Source organism: Dermacentor variabilis, chromosome 8 (assembly GCF_050947875.1).
Source record: "Dermacentor variabilis isolate Ectoservices chromosome 8, ASM5094787v1, whole genome shotgun sequence".
NCBI lineage: Eukaryota > Metazoa > Arthropoda > Arachnida > Ixodida > Ixodidae > Dermacentor > Dermacentor variabilis.
Window position 1 is genome coordinate 68,289,188 of NC_134575.1, and position 15,818 is coordinate 68,305,005.

Here is a 15,818-nt window from a genome sequence, read left to right on the forward strand (position 1 = left end):
AATTGCTCACTTACTGAGGTAGCAGCGGAATCGAATTTATGCCTATTACAGAAAATCAGGTAATCATCGACGTAACGAAATGTCTGGATAATACTATCACCTAAGGCTTTCTCTAAGGAGCTGTCACCCTTACTCAGGTAAATATTGCCAAGAGTAAGGGGAACCTTTGAGCCAATACGAATGCGAGATTTCTGAAAAAAAAACGCCACCTCTCCACCCAATCAGCGTCGACTTCAGGTACATTGAAAGAATTTCTAGAAGATCTCCCGTCGAAACACCGCATCTGTCAAAGCCGACTCTTGTACTTGTTCATTAATGCAGTCATTTACGGAATTTAGCAACCCGTCATGCGGCAAGGAATAATACAGGTCTGCGATATCCATACTAAAAGCTGTATAATCACCAGGATTTTCCCGTCTCAAATACTGAACTGGTGGCTGAGAATTACGCAAGCAAACAGGTTCTGAAAAAAACTAGTGAAGCTAAACAGTTCTGTAGGTAACTGGCGACACAGACTAGCCATGTCGCTTTCTCTGACACCATGACACGAAAAGGAATTTCTTGCTTATGGGTCTTCGCCAAGAAAAAAAGTTCTAAGGTGAGCGATTTTGGTTTCTTGACATTAGAGACAACCCTATAAAGATTATGTCCTGACAGGAGTTCAAAGGCTCGTTGCTTAACTGCCGAAGGCTTGAGTTTTACTGGCTGTAAATTCTTTTCTATGCTGAAATCAATTTTTCTCAAAATATGTTATCTGGCATAATTAAGAAGTAACCTTCCTTGTCAGATATTACTGGTGTATGTTTATACTCCCCAAGGTAATTAACTAACGGTTGGACAGGGTCAGACTTCTTAAAATTAGAATTTGATTGTTTAGTGCTAGCAATGCAATCTGAAATACAGCGCGAGCGTTCTTATTACGGGACGAACTTGGTTATGCAGCGCGATATGCTTAAAACGTCAATTGGTTTTATGCTGGGCTTAAAACAGTGCTTAGGGCCTAAAGCAATGGTTTTTCTATGGGTATCACTTACGATGGCGTCTCCAAGAACAAGTGCGTTATTTGACGGTGAATTATTAGAAAGGTGTTTCCTCTTACTTTATTGAAGCTTCGGAAGTTTCATCCTCCATAGGAAGTTCGCGTGCTGCACGGCTAACCTATTCCAATCGGCGTAGGGGCAGTAACAATGGCGACAGTCTCCCAGGACCACGCAACGGACCTTTATACACTCCTGATAGAACCTAACTTGGCGCCATGATTCAGCGGAAAGAATAGCTCCAATCCTCCTGCCATGCCCAGTTGATGGTTGAAGGAAGCCCCACATCATTTGAACTTCCAATGAGACGACATGATTACGACTAAACCATGACATTGTTCTAGCGCGGAACATACATATCGCAATTAAGGAAGCTAAGGAAGCAGGATTGTGCAAATAAGTAGGCGAACATGGAAAAGGGCTCACAGTACTAGAAATGAAGCTTATAACGACAGAAAGCTGAGCTAGTTTGTAAAGATTCATTCCTGAGCTTGCGCAGATGAGTTTCGTGTCTTCTTTCTTTTTTCGCCTCAGTGCTCCCTTGAGTTGATAGTGGGCGCTCGTGTTATCCACTTTTCTACGCTTGTGTCCTGTCTGTACGCCTCACTTTTTTTGCCTAATGAATCCTTACCAACTAGCTCAGCTTTCTATCGTTCTAAGCCTGCTTCACCTCCACCGCGGGTCGGCCTTGCATTGCGCTATCTCCTAGATCAGCCCACGCATGGGAAACTTTTTCCTTACAACGACACGAAAATTTCCTTTGATGGTAGTGGTAGCTTCGCTGTAATAACACGCAGGGACATGCTTGCGTGATGTGAGGGACGCGGTGGTTTGCTGGAGAAACCCAGCATCGACTGCTACCAGCATGGCTACTACGTGTTGGAATAAGCTGGCACAAGCTGGCAAGGTTCGGATAGCTATATTGCGAATTGCTCCAACAAGCACAGCTGTCTAACCTGACATCTTAGAATACAAGTGCTTCTGTGCACAAGTCTGTGCGATTGTGACGAGAACACAGCTAGACATATTTCGCCACGTGGCGTTCAAATTATGACGCGAAGGGAAGGTATGCAAGTAATGTGAATATTGTTTTTCAGAAAGCGCACTGAAACTAAAGAAATGAATTATGTGTGATTATCTACGATGGCGAAAGGCCACAAGGAGTGTTTTTATAGTTGGTGTTTAAATAAAACACGTCATGGTGTCTCAACGCACCTGCTTGCACAAGGGAAATGTAAGCATCTTCTATTCAGGATGTGGGGCTTGTGCCTCTGGTCTAATGATTTGAGCATCGGCGGGGTATACTAGAGTTTCGGTTTCTAATCCGGCCACTCCTCCATCTTTATGTGTAATTCCTTTTTATATAAGTATTCGAAATAACACGGGAGAGCAGTGGTTCGAGGGACATACAATGGCTTACATTTTAGGCTTAATTATCTCCGGAATCAGCATACGGTAACAGGCTAGAAACACACCCCATACGGTAAAGTGGCGAATTGCTAAGAAAAGCTGGCTTTAAAAGAAACGTGCCTTAAGACATACGGCGTGTCACTGCATTGCTAAAATCTTAATCTCATTAATATCAGCAGCATCACGAGATGAGGTGCACCGTAACTCTGTCTATTTATCTATTTGTCTCTCTCTGTCTCTATCCATTTCACGCATACTTGGACCATTGAGTAGTCTATGGTCGAATGGGTAGATCGTCGGGATGCTGTACTGAGGAATTGGGAGAGAAACGAATCGTCAAAGCAACTTCTGTGGCTGGCTATCTGGCACAGTGTATCTATGTGCCCTCTCCAACTAAGCTCTTCGACGGCGATCCGGAACACTGGGCATGCAGATTAAGTATGGGGCATGGTATGCACAGCTCTTCAATGAGCACTGTGCATGTGTCACTCGGTTTGTACTGCTCCTTATTGAACTTCCGTCATACCAATATGGGCCACTAGGTATGTGCAATCAGGGTTGCACCTATATAAACTTGATCATATTTGACGCGAACTTCGAAAAGTACGTATTTGTCCCAAGTAATTTGCCAATACGTCAATAGAAATTACCACTATCTAAGGACCTACAAATATATACTTTTAATTTCGAGGATGCCCACAGGAATCTAACTTGTGCCGAATGGGGACTTGATGGCGGCACGCGCAGACGGCAGAGCGTCTGCAGTGAAAAGCAGTGTTAAATAGCCGCCGGGCAGTGGAAACGTAGGCTGGTTGTAACTCGACCACCCAATTTGCGGACGCGCACTTTCGGCCAGCTGACAGCACTACTGGGGAACTTTTGCAAGTTTTCTGATGCTGGGTTGAATTGAAGACACTTCACACATATCCCTTAAGCGTAGCAACCTTCATTAGTAAGCTGTACAGGTTTTGTGCCGCATTTCAATGAGTGTCTATGGCTAGACGCTTAAGGAAGCTGTGCCATGAATAATTTGATATAGTCGCCCGTTCAGTGAACATTTCGCCGATTTGGGTCACTATGTATGTACCACTGGGTGCGTGAATAGATAGGGAACAAATGTCAGCGCTTGTAAGTACCGGTGCGCTACGCACCTTGAGTCTGAGGCCCCGCGCGAGCTTATCGGCAGTGCCACTAGATGGCCCTGCGTGACCACAAGAAAGCACGAGAAAGATCTGGGCCTCCCCGTGATGGGTTACTCGCCCATGCACCGGTGAACTGTGTTGCACCGCGGCTTCGCGGTGGCGCCGTTGAATAGCAAACGGTGTTTTCAGGGAAGCCCGAGAAAAGAGTTTATTATTATGCACGCCATAGTGGGGGACTTCGGAATAATTTTGACCACCAGGTGATCTTCACCGTGCCCCGAATGCACGAGACATTGGTATTTTTGCATTTTGGCCGCAACGGAATGCCATCACCGTGGCCAGGATTTCATCCCTCGACGTTGAAAATTGCAGCCCCACCCCTGCCATAACCACTGCCACTGCCATGCCATAGCCACTAAGCCATCGCAGCGGATAAGCCTGAGATAAAAATCTCGCTAGACTACAGGTCTCATATGAAGGGCATTTTGTCCCTGACAGTAGGTGTTGTCGCTATAATGCTTCAGTGCTAAGTGTATTATCGAAAACACACGACTTGTGATGGAGCCTATCATTTCTTTCTTCTTGTTTATTTTTCGACTGGCACTGTGTATGAAAATGTTCTGGTAGAGCCTGTTACTATCGGCGATGCCATGTGTGTTTGACGTCTCACTGACAAGTACGAGCGCGTGTACCACACAAGAATATTGGAATACACGAGAAAACTCGTGGTACACCACATGCTTTGTTTGTGTGACGCATTGGATGGTTCCACTTTTATTTTCATGGATTATTATGCCGCATTGACATAAGTAGTTAATGCACGTTAGAAGAGTGACGATGTTCTTGATGTGAGAGACCAGTGGTGCCATGAGATCTTTCCATATGCGAAATTTATTAAATTTTTAAATTGTATATAGGGTTCTGCATCAAAGACATCAAAATTTATTACGGCGATTGTCGTGTTTCGTCAACATCACCCCCTTGGCAGTATGTCTGGGTGCCTGTCTGTTTGACTGTCCATTTCAAATCTCTTGTACTGCGATTAGGGTCAGTGGTACTTGGTCTTGTTTGTGCTACACCGGACTGCTACAATGAGGGATCCAAGCTCAAAACTAAGTGTAAGATTTGCTTGGGCCCCTGAGTGCGTGCATATAAACACTGAACAATATATATTTGTATTGTATTCTATGTATTTGGCATGTATCTTAATGTTTTCGATATTAAAGTTCAGATGGAAATCAGCCTTCACTCGTGTATTAGTTTTTTGTCCCTGTTGATACCGTTGCGCTGTACACCCTTGGTAATGAACTTGTTTGACGTCAATATGAATCACGTAAGCTTTTGTCCAAATCAAATGTAGGTCTCAAGGAAAGGCTGAACGCGTGATGCGAAAATGCATTACAAAACAACTGGCACAGATCTAATGTGACACTGCCATTTATTTTGTGCTCGAAGCACTGGGTGTGTGCCATTCCGTCTGTGCTGGATATCATTGAACCTATACTACGTTAACTTGGGTCACTGGGTATGTGTCGGCAGGTGCTTTCCTATCTTCAATAAACGTCTTTAAGGCCAACTTGTCTAAGTAGGTATGTGCCAATGGGAATGGCCGCTTTACATTGACGCTGTCGTGACACCCTTGTGCAAAGGAAGACGAAGTCTCAGGAGCAGCAGCTAAAATAAAGCAGACTGGCTTTTACCTTGAAGAAAGTGCGAGTTCTATAGCACCTCGTCTCTGTGACTAAAAATCTTTAAACTTCTCAGATGCTGTGCGGAATCGAACCCACATCAAGATGTTTACTAAGAACAACTCCTCGCACTAGCGGGCCGCTCCCCAAATGCACTTGGCATGTGCCGCTTTCCAATGAACTCATTTCACACAAACGCTTTACTGAGCGGCGCCATGAATGCACTGGGATACGCTTCACTCAGCAATGAACCTCTCGCCAACTTAGGTCACTGAGTTTATGCCACTGTGCGTGCGTCAAGCGAGGCAGCCGTTCCCAGCGCTCTCTCGTCTGGGAGGTCATGCGTAGTGTTCTTCGCAGTGCCACTAGCTGGCGCAAAGTGCCAAGAAAGACAGGCGACAGAGGAACCCAGTTGCCCCAAGATGCGTTTGTCATCGTTGGCACTCTATTCTGAGGCCACAAGCAGGCGTCCCTGGCGGTGTGTTAGATCACGCCAAGTGTTTTAAGGAAGCGCGAAAGAGGAGTACCCCTGCAGTGCACACTTCATACGTTAACAAAACGTTTATTTTTTGCGATTGAATAGCGGGGCGTAGCCAGTCGCAAATAATAGTGACCCAAGTTTTCATCAAAACGGTTCATTGAACAGCGGCGCATGCCTAGAGACACATGTTGGCGTCAAATAGGTTCGTTTACCTTCAAGACATACGCAGTGACACATACACCTGGGGCTGCAGTTCGTGTCAGAGAGGTTCACGAAAGGGTGGCAGTAGTAGAGTTTGGATCAGGGAGGTAGCGGGCTGGTTGGTTGGTTGGTCGAGCACTGGCGTGAAAGCGGATAATTTTGAGGACAGGCACGTAATAAGTGGTGTACGCCGAATGAGCCAAGTTCCTACAGTGGTTCGTTTAGAACCTGCTTTTCTCCCTAGAGCAGCTAGAATCTCTCACGTTAGACTATGTACTGCACAGTGACGCAAGTTGGCAGTAATCGGATTAGACAGTTAGAATTTTTTGACAGGAAAGACAAAGAGGTCGGCCTTAACTAGTGTGCTCTAGTCTGCTACTCTGCACTGGGGAAGAGAGAAGGTGAGTGAAAGTACTTGGATGGGCGATGATGATAAATGAAGTGGTGAGTGCTTATGTATATTAGGGAGTTGCCCTTCTGGTGCCACTCGTCTTGCTTGGTGTCCTGCAGGAACATTAAAAGCGCTTTAGTTCCCCGCATTGAAGTTGTAGTGTCCTCCGACAGTGGTTGCCTGTCAACGTTGGCTATAGAACTTTCCAGCGTCCTTCACTCCTTAAAGTGAGCAAATTATTATAAAAATGCAAATCGCATAAACGCTGGAAACAATTTAGGATTTACTGGTATACGTATGTTTTATGACCGGACCTCACAAGCGGAAATACAGCTGCAAACGGTATTTGGTGCCGCCTATTATTCTATCCGTTTCGCCTCTTTATAAAGTTGAGAGCTCCTAGTAACTATTTAGGCACAAACAATTCGCTTCAGTGTGGTCATTACAGATATATACATACAAAAGCAAATAACTGCAAATCAGCAGACAAAAGTAATAAATTTGTGTAGCCTTACCTGTCACATTTAATTCAAGGTTAAACAATATTAGACTGTACCGTGCTTTCACTTGAAATGGAAAGCGCCTGAAAATAAAGAACATGGAATTGGTGCCATTAAACAAAACCAAATCAAAGCTTGGAGATAATGCTGACATCTCCGGATGAACTACATTAGTAGGCAATTTAATAGTTTTACAGGAAACAATACTTGACAGAGAAATCTGGTCCTAAACGTTGTCACCTAACGCACGGAGCATCGTGTGTTCATTTGAAACAGATAGTGGCGAATCACTATTTATTACGTGCGGCATCCCTCAAGGAAACCTAATTTGTGTCCAACATATTTTTGAATGATTTAGCTAACGTTGGGTAAGGCGATAAATTCTCAACGTGTGATGAAGGTAGGGCGCAACATGGCCTAAGAATAAACACTGAAAAGCCAAACCAATTCTGTGTCTTCCAAAAAAGCAAAAGAAAGGTGTCCCTCCCCAGTTACATCGTGCAATACTCTCCTACCATATAGGTTTTCTACCATGTAAAACACTAACAGTGTATTTTGATTACTGCATGCACTGAAAACTTCACTGCATGTTGTCGTTTGCGCGGCTAAATTATGCATTAAAATGTCCTCATTGCATCGGCGATGTAAAGTCGTCGTCAAACGACCATGCTTATGGGCACCCTGGTATGCAAAAACCATTGCAAATGAGGACGATAGCCAGGTGTATATTGCATATAGAGACATCAATCACCGCCTCAAAATGACCATATCGAATCCTAATATACGTTACCTAAAAAGTATGGTGCGCGGCCACAATGTTTGAATGCTAATCGCTTATCGTCGACATTCAACATGAGATGAGTTCTGCCTTAATTAATTGGTTACCATACACCGTCCAGACTTTCAAGCTCATCAATGCAGCTTGGAAATTATTTTGCTCAACCACAGTGATTTGCTAAATATTGGCTGGTACTGTTCTCACAAGAAAGTAAACGTCACAGCAGAACTTTTTACCTAGAAAATATTTCATTCAGTTGAGCTAGCATCTGCGTTGTCGCATCCTTTTGTATTGAGGGTGTTGCTGATTTCGCCGAAAAGAATTTGTGGGTAATGTAATGCACATATTCCAAGGAATTATTTAGTACCAAACCGCTGTTTGCTACAACAATTTCATGAGGACCCCGCTCACTACGCAGCTCTATGACGTCGTGCTTCTATATCACTATGGCTAAGGTTGTTGCTAAAGACACCTGGTTCTCTTATGTTTCCGCTTGTTCATGGTGCAATTCCTTATGGCGTCGCTCACCTTCCTGAAACATGGACCCTCGTCCAGTGAAACAGATATTTATCTACACATTGGGACTGGCGTGGTGCTGTGATGGCAACCAGGCACAATTGCGCTCGTTTCGACAAAGCGTTCGGCTTTCTAGAGAACGCTTTCAGCGGCCTTCCATCTTAGAATGCTCCTGCTTTTGGTGAAGGTCCCGTGGGTCTCTTCTTGCAGGCCCTCTGGTGAGGTTTCGATAGGCAGCCTGGCCAGATTCCTCAAAAGTTTCAGTAGGAACAGTCCTGGCAGCAGGAACGAAGGAAGGACGTTTGCACCCTTACCATCAGAAATCGATTTGGCTGCAAAGAATGGAAGTTCGGAAAGCGTTTTTTTAATAAGCGCCATTTCTTGTTCTCTTTGAAGGAGCTGCCACATTATGATTCTCTGAGTCAGCCTCTTTATTTGAAAGGTTCTCTTACAGAGGAAGCTACTACAGGTCAGATTTTCTTTTCATTATGCACATGCTGCGATGCCCACGGAGTCGAAATACATACCACGCCGGAACCGATTTTTCTGCTGCGTATGATGCTGTTAATAGCAATCGTCGTGCTAGTGAGAATATCTAGGCATCTGCAACTGCTGTACCACCGAAATTATCTGTAACCACAGCAGCAGGACAGCACAGTTGCTACTGGCATTTTACAAACACCATATTTTTTTTAAATCACCACGAAACCGTCCTTGCCTAATACAGCAGTGCCTGTTGTGGCATGCTAAATACACGCGAACATTGCACCATTTTTAATGTTGTTGAAGGGCTGTCACTTGTGCCTAGAGTACCAAGCGCGAAAGTAGCGCGATGACGCGTTAATTATGACGTCCTACTGTGAAGTGCACGTCACCGCAACGACGTGCCTTCAGAAAAAAGCAACAGTTAGGATATGTTTCAAGCAGAGAAGCATTTTTCGGCTACCATTTGTCGTGATCTCCACGGATACACTCCTTGTTGGCCGAAAGAACGGAACGCCGATAGATAGAACGGCGTTGCATGTGCTGTAACTAAAATTTATCGAGGAAGCAGACGATGTGAATCTGCGGCAGGAGAGTCCCTGCTAAGTTCAGCCAAACATCAGACTTCACGGTGGAAAAGAGTAAGACGGAGACGACAAGCTTGGAAGACGTGGCGGGAGGGTTAAAATGGTATGCAGGGCACGTAAGTAGCAGGGTGCTCAGTGCGGGGCTCAAGGTCGCCACACGCTCCCACCTGGCTACATACATCACATCAAGCTCCCTCTCGCAGGCCGTGGTTGGCGAACGTTGCAAGTGTGTAAAATCCACGTCTTTGCAGTGCCTTGAGAGCCATTTCACCACTTGGGCTGCCTAATGCTGAAAGGGCATCTGGTCGTTGCCCATCTGCATACAGCCCAACGCGCTACACCTACGTCGGCATACGTTATCTGGTGAGGACTGCCTCAGTGGTAACGTCTACATGCGCCTCTTCAGAAGTGCTTGAACGTCTCGGCCTTTTATACCAGGGTATAATGACAGAATTCCGTAGCTGTTATGGCGTCTCAGGTACCTTGTCGCGAATACTTGCTCGTTTGTTTTCTTTGCCATGTTTTTGGTATGTTTTTTTTCTGTGTATACGTATGAAACACCTCACCATTTTCGATGAATAGTGACTGTAAAAAATTGTAAACACGAAGCGCATTGTTTTGATGGCCCATCCCCGCCTTTAGCTCACTTTCATGCGCAACATGTAATCCGTCTAATTATGAAACCGTGATATCCTGAGTTTCGACTTCATCTGCTGTGGCTTAGAACATTTATTTTAGTAAATCTGGATTCCGTTGTATCCTGAAGGCGTCAAACACCAAATCTAGCAAGGTTAAACAATTTTTACTGGTACAACAAACGCCCGAAGGGCGTAACATCAATTTGAAACCGAACTTGAGGGGAAGGAGCGAAATTGAAAACTCAAAATCTGGCCTTCATATTGCCTTCTATAATCAAATTATTTCTGCCACACTAGCAAATGTTGGGGTCTTAAAATGCTTTATCAAACTTAGCTGATTCTGCGTTTCTCTTTATTGTGTCTCATTATTCGCATTGCACTCGTGAAAAAGTGCTTCATGAAAGACGGAGAGCTGTCATATGAGCAGCCTTCTGTTCTATTGGTCAGCTGCAGAAATAGCATGGCTACTTGAGGCGAAGAACTAAAACTGAGCACCATACAACAAATGTTTGTTTACCTGTTGGTGCCAAGGGACGATTATGACAGTGGGAGCATCCCAGGTGGAATGCACGCTCATAGTTGCACTCCTGAATTTACCACGAGTCAGATAAATGTGCATTACATAGATGGAATTAACAAGGAATCAAATTAACAAGGAAAGGCAAAATATGTAGACTTCTGGTGATCACCAAATTATGCATGGAAAAAGAATGACACAGACTCAGATGTATCCCATCAGATTTCCGAGGTCTGAAGAAAAGTCCGCCAGTTGCTCAGCAGCAATTTTTCAACGTATAGTGCCTAAAGCCATTATGGTAAAGATTGGAGCAGCAGATGGAGGGCATCAGCGAAAGAAGAAGGCACTCAATGCCTCTTCTAAAAATTTCCAAGGACACCTTAAACGACATAGCAGTTATAAAACATATAAGTTCAAACTTGGAGATTGTGTTTTGTACGTACTTTGGGTTAGAGAAGCAAAGCGCACACAGTTACACAAGAGACCTAAGGGCCAGTGTTGAATGTTCTAGAATTCGTTTCTTTAAGGATAGACATCAAGGAGTGAAAAACATATATAATAGCCTTGCCTTGTCATTCTTCTGGCCACGTTTCAGAAGGTATGGCAAGAGGTGTGTCAACTAAGTCAATATATGCTAGTGCAAGTTAACAAAAACAAAAGTCGGTAATCATGGCGTTGCATGGGTGTGAAGAAAGTGAAAAGAGTGGCCAAAGTTGTTATTGCAATATTATTGTAATAAGACGTGAAACGGTCGTCGTCTCTTCAGGTTCCCATCGTAAGAATCATCGCTACCGTTTGTAAAACACAAAAAGGGATCATTCTCAAACTTAAACTCCCTTTGAGTAATGAGCACTATATACGCTTCTCAGAGTACTCTTTCCCACAGGCCACATGAAGACTCGTGCTTAGTGTGTGGAAGAAATGCTACAGCTTCGCACTATTGAAGAATCTATTTTCTCCTTAGGTCGGCAGTAGTAATGATACAAAGGCCTGACAGTGAATTAACATTCTCTGCGGGTTGTCACAACTGAAAAATTCACTTGATGCAGAGTTTGGAACTCTTACGGAACTCTCCCAAATTGATTTCTACCGGGAAGAAAATTTTCCCACAATCGTTATTTTACCAAAGCGAATATGGCAGATTCGCAATCATATTTACAGGTTTCCAGCTTAAGTTTGTGCCATAAGGATTGAAGAGCACGACATGAGCTCAGCGATGCTAATCAGACGCACATCGCCAGGACATGGACTCGTGTGGTTAATCAGAATGACGAGGTCTTTGTAGCAACAAACGGCCAGGAAGGCATTATGCCAAGCCAAAAGCAACATAAATGTTGAACGTAAATATTACGCATGACTGGCAAGAAGGAATGGAGGAAGGGATCCATTGAACATTACCAAGAAAGTTTGAGGGAAGACTGTAATCGAGGGCTAAATTGTGCGAGTGTTTTGTATTCTACGAATATGTAGGCTTGGTTAGTACAACTGGCAGAAGATGAGCTCCCCCTGGTCGATTGAGCAGATGTGTCTCCTTTTGTTGTCGCACCGACGACGAAACCGCTGTAAAAAGCTGCAAAATGCGCGGTAGCAGTAATGCGGTGAGGGCCCACCGAAGCTTTCCTTCCGACATGACACATTTTGGGTAGGCTTTAGGGTATGCAGCAAATCACTGTATTTTCTGTAGTTGTAATATCCCACACCTAAACAAAAACTTGAAAAATTTCAGTCTTCAAATAACATTCCCACGTGCTGATTCGATTGATTTAAACTGTCGTCGGCACAATCATATCCTTTATTATGTTTGCATTTTATTTCTTTTTCATTCATCAATGCGTCGGCGCCAATGCATTTTATTTTACATTGCCTGAGCCCTTGTCGTGATGGCGCTAGCACTGAAACATAGTCTGGTTCTTAATGATGTGATATCATGTTACAAGAGTAGAGTGACATCAACAGTCACACGTGTTTATTAACTCGCAACAACATACAAGGGTGCCAAATGTTATAATATTTTAAATGAAGCATACGTACATTTCTACTTCGGGAGTTTCATTGAACTGCAAAAAATATTAAACAAATACATAAATAGAATAAGCTATCTTCACTGTGTTTTCAGACTTTCTTGTAACAAGTAAAAAAAAATTACGCCATCCGCTACACTGAGAGGCACGAGTTTCGCTATACTTGCAATCTCCAACGGACACACCTTTAAACCTTTGGCTAGACAATTACGAGCACGTTGTGCTCTTTTATTTGATTTGCCGGATTGTGGGGCGCCTGGCTCGTTGGGCAGTACTTATTTCCTTACCTGTCTGCACTTTTCCCCAAGCACGTCCTACAGCGTTGGTTTCACAAGGCAGTTACGTATATAGGAATGAACGACTTGCTTCCCGAGTATTTTTATCACAACGCAAACTTGAAATGTACACCGTATGGGTGTGCGTAGCAGCTCTTGAGCAGTTTCAAAAAAACGTTTGCTTTCGACAAAGATTCAGACAAAAGGGGGCAAAAGAAAGTTTAGCGGAAAGCGCCAGGAAAGCTTCCTAGAAACGGCGTTTCTGTTTATAAGTAAGCTAGAAGTTGTGAATATTCTCCGTTTGCCGGAATTGTTCTCAACGCCAAAGACACTTATGCATCCTGTGCAGCAAGGAACACTTCATTTAAAAAATAAATAAACCATTTTAACGTTGTTTGTTCAGGCTACTGACGGCACTTTGCACACGAGGACGAAAGCGTAATCTTAAACCAGCATCGGTACACTAATCCACTAAGAATCGACAGACGCACCCAAGCCGTGACACGGATGGTATTGTAAGGATAAAATGAATGCTATGGTAAGAAAGGAACGCAATAACAATGCATACAAGAAGATGTAACAGCACAAAAGCATAAAAAAGTACAAGGCTGGTGTAATAAATTTGCCACAGGTGCAAATCGTTAACGTTTCGCCACATTACACCTTAATGTGGGCGCTGAGTTGCTAAAGCCACAGCTTAAAAGCGCGCCTTTATCACGAGCTTGTGCCATAGTGCACGTGTCAGTGAAACTAAAACACCATCTACTCCTAAATATTGAGCGAGTAATATGGTCTCGGCCTTCGTACTAAGGTTTCAGTACTTAGTACCTAGTACCCTAGTAATGAGTAACTCTAGTATTTAGTACTTGGGTTTCAGTTTAGTTCGCAACACATCACCATAGTTCTCAATGTTCATTTTTTTGCCTCTTGGGGTGAAATGAACGGCTACCACAACTTCCATGTCGCAGAATAGTGTTAGTACAATCTTACCAGCTGGTGGTTCACCTTTGAATTCCTTAACTTCTGGTGATGAAGAACGTTCCCAAAGCATGCTCGCAAGCCTACTTTCTGGTTCTTGATCATGTACCCAAGTATCAACTACAGTGGCGATTTGGTGTAACATCCATCTTCCTCGCGACGATAACGTGCCAAATCCTTAAGATAGATGTTCAACCTTTGTGCCTTATGGTGTGCTGACCATTATATCGGGGCCCCACTTTGCACTAACTTTCCGAAAATTTAGCCTGTCCAGTAAGAAGGAATAATCTGAACCATGACTTATATGTAAAGTATTTGTGATTTCGTCTAATTTGATTTGTCTGTTTTTCATCACCGTACCTTCAAAGTCTTTCAAAATGCCCTTAGTCGTTGACGTCGACGGTCTGCCCGATCGTTCCTCGTCACGTAAAGAAGTTATTCCCTGTTTTAAACGCACTATCCATACGTAGATCTTGCTTCGCGATAAACAACTGTCACCATACTGCGCTTGCATTCGACTAATAATTTCCCCTGATTTAACACCTTCCGCAAACAAAAAGCGAATCACTGCTCTGCTTTCGTCCTTGGTGCAGATCGACAATGAAGCTGTGAAGTAGTAAAAGAAAGGCGTAGAAGACCAGGACTAAAGAAGAAGAACACAAACGACAGGACCGGCGCATTGCGCTCTTCTACATTGGGCCCTTTCTTTCAACAGAGCTAAGGCGCCGGTCTTGTCATTTGTGTTCTTCTTCTTGAGTCCTCGTCTTCTGCGCCTTGCCTTTACTACTTCAAGCATGAACCAACTAGCCCAAGCAAAAATTTTACTTGAGGCTGTGAAGTTTAAAGGTCTTCTACATTCTAACGACTAACACGGAAATGAAAGTGATACGTCCCATAGAAGTGTTGCAGACGACACTAACTTAGCGCTGGAAACTAGGAGTGTTACCACACCCTAGTGCGAGAAATTTCCAAAGACCCTTGACTTTTTGACTTCCCTTCGTATATTGTGCTGCAGGTGGCACGGTACAGAATGTAGGCTAGTTCCGTCAAAGTGTACGTGAACCTCTAAGTAACTTCGTGAATGTATTTTGGGGCCCTTTCATGTAAAACGCTTCCGATCTGTTTTATTCCAATCTCCTGACGTCGAATTTGCGAAACCGCCGACGCAAGTATGCGACGGAGACCCATGGCGTTGTCTGAAGAGCCCGATCAAATGCTCTCTGCGTTTATAGGACGTCACTTTTTCTTTGCTTTAAAAAGGAATAACATTGCCTACATTGAGCCATCCTTATTTCATAATGAGGTTACAAGAGGCGAGAAACACACTCAAGGGGATAGGGTTTCAAAGGGCAGAAGGGTACACATAACTGGATAAGGAAGGTGGTTCTGGCGTCTGCAATTGATCTGTTTCCGCTTACTAGATTGCAGTGGTTGGTCTAAAAGCGCATCGGCGTAGAACGCAAGGTTAAGAATTCCGCTAAAACTGATCCTCAGCAAAGACGATTTGGCAGAGCGATGTCGTATACGTGCTGAAATGGCTCGATAACATTACACTGCCCCACAAGAAAGCTTCATTTTAGGCAAATAAATTTATGCTCTCCGGCAATTGCCAGTAGACAGTGCCTGAATGATTTGACGACAACCATTTTCTATTCCTTACGGAACGGGGCAATCTTCCAGTATTCAGAATTCAGCTTTGTTCGCCATATAAATGCATCTTTAATGTGTGCAGTTCACTTTGACGCGGTGTTTCTTGCACTTTTCCGATTTCGCAGGACAGACAGACGATGTGGGCACGTGCATCCTGCTTGCAAACCCCGGTCACGTTCTGCAGCCAAGCTGTATATGGCTAGCTCATTCGTCCGACTCTCAGTATGTCGGCCGCCAGTATTCTGAAAACTCTTTGGGTGCTATCCTATACGCATGTGCAAAAAAAAAGAGAGAAAGAAAGGTGATCGATTACCCAACACCACTTTATAGCACAAGAACGGTTCACTACAATCCGTGGCGTCACACTACCCGGCCCTAAATTTCCACTGACAAGGCTGGCGTTATAAAAGCGATGACGTCGAAATCACTGTTGCCTATTCGGGAGAATTTTGATTAGATTCCATGGCAGTCGGCCTAGGTAACATGACCTCATGGATAGGAGCGAAAAGGCCTTGTGATATGCAG

General features: G+C 44.0%; 1 protein-coding gene across 1 annotated transcript in view; it reads right to left on the bottom strand.

The window, feature by feature from the left end:
• Positions 1 to 15,818, bottom strand: part of LOC142591079 (uncharacterized) — a 298,478-nt gene that overhangs the window by 254,486 nt on the left and 28,174 nt on the right. Inside the window, exons 3-4 of the mRNA XM_075703447.1 lie at positions 12,401 to 12,426; positions 6,866 to 6,933 (exon numbers count right to left, since the gene is read on the bottom strand). Coding sequence (XP_075559562.1) covers positions 6,866 to 6,933; positions 12,401 to 12,402 — 70 coding nt within the window. The 5' untranslated portion in view covers positions 12,403 to 12,426. The remainder of the gene's footprint in view (positions 1 to 6,865; positions 6,934 to 12,400; positions 12,427 to 15,818) is intronic.